Consider the following 7,103-nt stretch of genomic DNA (forward strand, 5'->3'; position numbering starts at 1 on the left):
GGGAAAACATCCGAAAATGTATTGTGGTCATCGCGCGAGTAATGCTGGTCTGTGTCATGCCGACAAACTGTCATATGAAGATGTAGCCTTCAACTTCACAAAAATGTATAAAAACACTACAAAAGTGGAACGGGATAAAATACTCCTCCGTCTCTCAACAATAAACAAATGCAGCAGGGAACGAGTCTCCGCTGATTTCAAGAAGGCCAGATGTCTGCAAGGCTACATTTCTAAGTTTATTTTTTAAATAATTAATTTTTAATATTTTTATTATTATTATTATTATTATTACAGTGAAATAATACATTAAATATGACGGGGCGAGGCGAGCTTGTGTCGCGGACTCGGTGCAACAGAGACAAGAACTGTGACACCGCGTCTCCGCCCGCTCTGATCATAAAGGTTTGGTTTTCGAAAATACACACACAAACACACACAAACACACACACACAAACACACACACACACACACACACACACACACACACACACACACACACACACAAAATGGTTCACTAGCTTTTCTTAACGGTATTACAGTAGTAGAATATAGCCTAAGGTGGATATATAGCGTTTTGCAAAAAAAAAAAAAAAGTTATGTTGTGTATGTTCTGGCCAAAACTAACTCAGAATCTTATTATTATTCATCAATTTTTGTATATACTATTCCATATATTTATGATGTTTTTTTTTTTGTTTTTTTTTTTACCAATTTAAGATGTTTGACAATGTTAAGATAAGTATGTTGCATTTTGGCATGGTTTTTTTACTTATTTATGAACTATTTATCTACATAAAATTAAATAAAAAATATCCTGGATTTGAAGAATATTGTGTCTCTGGCCTTCACTGAGCTCAAGTAATAGTTTTATGTACAAAAATTGTAAATTAACTTGACTGTTGATGTCTTAAATAATAATGTCAAATAACCAACATTTCTCAAAATGGATATATCTCGTTTTGCAACAAAACTCTTCATATATATATATATATATATATATTAGTGGTGGGCCGTTATCGGCGTTAACGTGCTGCGTTAACGTGAGACTCATATCGCGCGATAAAAAAAATATCGCCGTTAATCTATTCTCAAAGTTGGGTTGGGAGCTGGGTCTAAACTACGCAAGATATGATGACTTTCACTTTGATATTTTAGCGCGGATGACGTATATCTAGTTGAATTGCAATGTAGGGGGCGAGAACGAGTCTTCAACTTCTGTGAAATTACCACATCAAATGAGACGCGCAGACATGGATGCAGTTATGAAGCCGCTTCAGGGCAGGTGCGTGCGTTGCTAGACCCTTTTTACTGGGGCACGTGCCCCAGTGAAAATCTGCTGTGCCACAGTAAAAACTCAAGTTTGAGTTATAATTTACTTTGATAATCCCGAAATAAAGACATTATACTATATGCAACAACTGAATAGTACAGCCTTTTGCGCAGAAGTACTTGGTTACACAAGTTTGTATAGTTAATTGTGTTTTAAATGCAATTGTCAAGCAGTTTGTAATGCATTTTGGAAACAGGAGATGAGCGCCTGGTCTAATGCGCCACCTGGCTTGAGAAACCCGTTCTCAAAGACTTACTTTTAGTCATTATTTGGGTAGCACACATATTCTGAATGCTTTCAGAAGAATTCAAATTAGCCATTTTAATCTAGATTAATCTAGATTAATTTCAAGATTTAATCTAGATTAATCTAGATTAAAAAAATTAATCTATGCCCACCACTAATATATATATATATATATATATATATATAATAAACACAAACAGGCCAAAGGATTACAATGTAAAATATTATTATTGTGTACATAAATAAAAAAAATGCCTATGTCATAAACGATAGTCATTTGCTTTCTTATGCGCGCTGTTTATATTTATTTATTTTATTTTTTTTATTTTTTTATTTCCCTTTCACTTTCAATAATGACCACATTCAGCAAAAAGGGGAGAGAATGGAAAGGGGGTGCATAGTAACTGGTTTGGGGGGCACGGCCCATGAGCGCAACTGGCTCTTAAAGGGAATGAAAGATGAGACTGTGGTTTAGTGTGCGTTATGCCCAAAACACACCCATGACTCATTAAGAGAAAAGGGACAACCCTTTTAGACATTTTTCCCATCCTTAAACTAGCAAAAGTGGATTCGGACATGCCCTACGTGCACCTGCGCCATGCACTTTAGACTAGGGGTGCTCAGTCAGTAAGTGTGGTAAATGGACTTGGACAGATGGACAGATGGACAGATCATCAAGAAAGAACTCCTACCCTAAACGGCCACCGACACAAGGCCACGGGAACCAGATGAGTCCTCCCCAATTTAACTTTGTTGCAATATGGAACTTTTGCATTATTCTTGACATTTTACTTTATTATTTTAATACTGTAAGGTTGCTTTGACACAACTTGTATTGTGAAAAGAGCTGTATAAATAATCTTGACTTGACTTGACTTGACTTGACTTGACCTACGGGCATCCCAGAATGATCTCGGTGGTTGAGCCTTCCAGCACCAGCAGAGAAATTACTTCCACATTTAGATGTCCTCAAAGGAGTATACGTGTGAAAATGTCTCATGTCCAAGTGGCCTATGCAGGATGGAATGGATATTTAGAGGTTCCTTACAGGAGATTTTTGAGGAGCTTTCCAGTGAGGAAATTCTCATTCCCTGGTGCTAGAGGATATTGTGCTGAGATGGCAGGAATTGCAAGGTCGGTAATTTCTCATTACAGGTGATTATGCATTGAGAAATGCAAATAGAGCATTGAATGAGATTCTCAAGTCCAATGGTTCGTCAAACACTGTGAGTTGTGAGGGCTACAGCAATGCGAGACCCTGACAATACCTGGTGATGAGGCTGGCATCCAAGCGTATGAAATTTTTAAGCATATTCTGAACAAATTAGTTACCTTGACACAGTTTGTAAAGTTGTTTGTGGATGGAAGCCTTGCTGACAAATTGTCTAAAAAGCTCTTTGAAATGATGTGTGAAAGCATTGAGCGAACAAGTGACTAAGCTTGCATGATCCCACATTTATTATCCTATTGTAGAGCATGGCCAGAGCGCAGGGTAATGATGCAAGCAAACTTCGCTCCGTTAGCGGAAAAACTGTGTGGCTATATTTCAAATACAAGGGAGCATTGAAGTAGAAAACATCTGCCGCATGACATCCTCCAGAGTGCCCAAGTATGTAGCTGGATGGACAATGGGACTGGAATGATATTCAGAGAAAGAAGTGGAGAGTGGTGGTTGAAGTGTTTACCAGAGCTGATTAACTAAGTTGGCAATGGTATAATTTTACTACCTTGCGTTGTGCTTAAGAACAGCATTCAGCTGTGACTTATTCACAATACCGCACGGCCTCTTGCACCTTATTGCTTACATATAATACATTGCAATTGAAAAGTACTTTTAAGTGAGGTAAAGTGTATTTAAGAGTACGAAAAAGGGCTGCTAAAATTACTCTGGACCCCTCACATCCAGCACACTCACTTTTTGAACTGTTACCATCCGGTCGGCGCTACAGAGCACTGAGCACTAGAACGACCAGACACCGAAACAGTTTCTTTCCTCAGGCAATCCATCTCATGAACACTTGATCGTGGAACATACAACACTATACATTCTTTATTCATTTTTCCGTTATTTATTTAAAGCACATACTTACTTCCATTCAAATGTCTTTGCTATTTTTGCACATTGTCTGTCTTGTATACTTCTATATTGTTCTTTTTATAATATGTATCGTCTTGTCACTGTCATTCTGTAGCACTGTGGAGCTCTGTCACAAAAACAAATTCCTAGTATGTGCAAACATACCTGGCAATAAAGCTCATTCTGATTCTGATTCTGATTCTGATTTATTTAGTTATTTTGCTTCTGAAGACTACGAACATTCAAATCTATATAAACTTGCTTACATTTCACATTAAATACACACAGACACTTTCACATACAAAAATGTTTAATAGTTAATCACATATCCCCATAAAACATTGTTTTGTATGTAATTGTTGACTGCATTGCAAAGCTTCAATAAATGTTTAAATTCATTTAAACATGTTCTACGCATTCTGAAAAAAAATGGCACACTTTCAAATTGACAAATGGCTGGTGAACTTGATCATCAGGCTGTAATTTTTAGGAGCTGTTGTAGTTATATATCAACGAGGTTTATTCCATCTGCAGAAGCCGTCGCTGCTTTGCAGGCAAATAGACTGAAGAGCCTCTTCATCATCAATAATGAATAAATCTTTGACTCTCATCAGACATTTTTTTTGAAGCATTTTGATCCAACAGGACGCTCCAGTACAGGGTGATATCTGTGGAGATCACAGTTTGAGAGATGACTGAGCTCTTATCTGCTTATAACATGACAACAACTGTTTTACTACTTTAAAAACGACAATAAATCAATAGTGATAGTTTGTGGCTAACACAAAAAAACATTTTGAAAAGCATAGTCTGAACATAATGTGTTTGACAACATTCAAAATTGCAGAAAATTTAATTAGGCAAAAAATGACAGCAATTTTCAACAGCTCTGCACTGTGTTCAGACTATGTTATTATTGTAAGAAAATGATTTAGATTATTACCTCACAGTCACAGCCTCTCTGATATATGCTGAGGTACCGCTTTTCAAATGAGGAGACATGGTTCCAATGCTTCACAAGGTTACATAAATCAATGAAGATCATTCCATCCTCGACATTTCCTTAGGTTAAAAAAGAAACATAACATATTTATCTCTATGGCTTTAATATAAGCTACTTTTATACTAACCAGAATGTTTTTAGCTTGCTTTATCAAAACAGTCTTTTATATCAAAATATTCTTAGACCTCAAATATCCAGTTTTTTTTTTTTTTTTTTTTTTTTTAATAGCTTTTCAAGAGTTTCAAGAGTTTTCAATATGAAGAAGATATTTGGAACATCAAATGGATATTTTAAGTCTAAGAATTCAGAACAAAAAAATCCACTGTCTGAAAATACATGAAACATGTGCCTTGTTGCTAGGTAATGCATGATAGGTAAAAACAATATGTGCTTTAAAATCATCTCAAATTATCTGATATTCTCTCACAGAACGGAGCAAAAAGAAAAAAATTGGTTGAATAACTTAATACACTATTTCTGTGAAATCTTTCAAGACTGCCCAAAATCTGCAGAATGGCTCTGACTTTCAGTAACTTTCGTTGACTTGTCTAGACTGCAAATCTGAGCTAAAAATTTAAGCATTGATGTGTAGTGTATTCCAGCCTTAATCTATGCTCACAACCAGCATCAGGAATTAGGGTGTTCAGACCCAGTTCAAAATCTGACTTTAGATAATTAATAATTTTACCTGACAGCAGATACTCATCATTTTCCAGAGTGACTTCACATGAAGTCTGATGTGAGTAGATGTACCGAATTGGCTTTTTGTTGACACTCTTATACGTCTGGAAAGGAAAAAACAAAACAAAACAAAAAAAAAACAAGAAAATATTTATAGTTAAGAAAGATTTATTGGCAAATTTTGGATTTGAAAATGATGTGGCAAGTACATTTTCTCACCTTGATTGTTTTGACACTGTATGCAGTCAATCCATGCGGAGTGCTGATCACCTTCTTTCCAGTGATCTTAGCTCGAATCACTAATTGGTAAAATAGACAGATGCGACAAAAATGTGTTAATTTTATCTTTTAAAAAATGTTCCTAGAGCCCACAAAAAAAAAAAAAACATTTCTCAAAATATCTTCCTTTGTGTTCAAAATAGTCATGTTGGTTTGAAATTATATGTTAATTGTTGGTTGAACTTTCTCTTTAAATAATTTGACACTACAAAAGAAAAGAGTTCATGTTACTTGGGTGAAAATATTCATTTAACTAATGTAACTTACACTGTAATGAAAGGATCTAACTACAAAGTTAGCTTATTTTATAGCGATATGTTCCTGCACCTATAGCTTTAGAAAACTTCTTATGTTTAATTAGCAGTTCATGTGTTTGACGTACCTATGTCAGACGCACAGAACAGCTGTTGAGGGTGTCTTGCCATACACTCGCAGCCCTCGGCCACCTGCTCGTTCAGTCCCACAGACAGGAAGAACAGCAACCCTAGAGTCACAGCGGCAGACAGCGGGATGCCCATCCTCACACTCTTACAGCAAGATTAAACAATATACTCAGGATCTCGACCAGCTAGAGCTTTTTTGATTGTTTCTCTTTTTTCTTTCTCTTTATCCAAAGATCTCTAAATCGTAGTGGGCATCTTATATAGCTCTTATATCTCCCACCCATCTAACCTCACGAACCCCACCTCTCATACAGACACGCACATCAACTCTCAAGTTTGATTATGAAGTCTAGTGTATTAAAGATTGAGCAATAACATGATAAAGCAAAAAACACCAGTAAACTGTCATGAAGAATTACATTTTCTTTTTCTTTTTTTTTTAAAGTGCATTATACTGCAGAAACACATTGTGACATTCAGGACAATCCTCCATCAAAAAGAGCATCTTTTAAAAATGGCTGCATTGCTGGTAATTTACTCACACTCAAGCCATCCAAGATTTAGATGATATATATTTTTTTTCTTTAGCACCAGTAAAGAAGATGTTTAGTCCTTGATGATTCATAAAATGCAAGTCCTTTGAGAGTCAAATATGCAACACAAAATTAATATCTGTCGCTCCTGATATGAGCGGCCTAATTTGTACATGCAAGCATTTCCCTGTGGTAACCCCCGTGGACAAAAGGTCATTCATGCCTTTATTTCTAGCTGATTTGACTACTAAAATTCCCTTTATGTAGTTGTAAACCAATGATCTTTCTCTACTTCAGAGAATGCTGCAGCTAAATTTCTGTTGGCTGTACACAAGCATGAGCATATTAATCTGGATTTAATGTCCCTTCATTGGCTTCCTGTCTGTTATAAAATCGATTTTAAGATTATTTTATTTGTTTTTAAATCTTTAAACAGCTACTTATATATCAAGTCTTGTGTCTGTCCACAATTCTTTGAGATTCCTAAGATCTTCAGATCAGAGGATGCTAACCATTCCTAGTACCTAAGTACTAGGAAGCTCCTAGACTAAAATTAAGAAGGGATTAGTCT

The 7,103-nt window shown here is 35.9% G+C and overlaps 1 protein-coding gene across 1 annotated transcript; it reads right to left on the bottom strand.

The window, feature by feature from the left end:
• Window positions 1-4,012: 4,012 nt before the first annotated feature.
• LOC141293294 (metalloproteinase inhibitor 3-like) lies at window positions 4,013-6,202 on the bottom strand. Its single transcript, XM_073825315.1, has 5 exons — window positions 5,999-6,202; window positions 5,557-5,636; window positions 5,345-5,441; window positions 4,597-4,715; window positions 4,013-4,321 (listed from the first exon to the last, which is right to left on the bottom strand). The coding sequence occupies exons 1-5, from the start codon at window positions 6,132-6,134 to the stop codon at window positions 4,163-4,165; spliced, it is 591 nt and encodes a 196-aa protein (XP_073681416.1). The 5' UTR covers window positions 6,135-6,202; the 3' UTR covers window positions 4,013-4,162.
• Between the last annotated feature and the right edge of the window lie 901 nt (window positions 6,203-7,103).

Source organism: Garra rufa, chromosome 20 (assembly GCF_049309525.1).
Source record: "Garra rufa chromosome 20, GarRuf1.0, whole genome shotgun sequence".
Taxonomy (NCBI): Eukaryota; Metazoa; Chordata; class Actinopteri; order Cypriniformes; family Cyprinidae; genus Garra; species Garra rufa.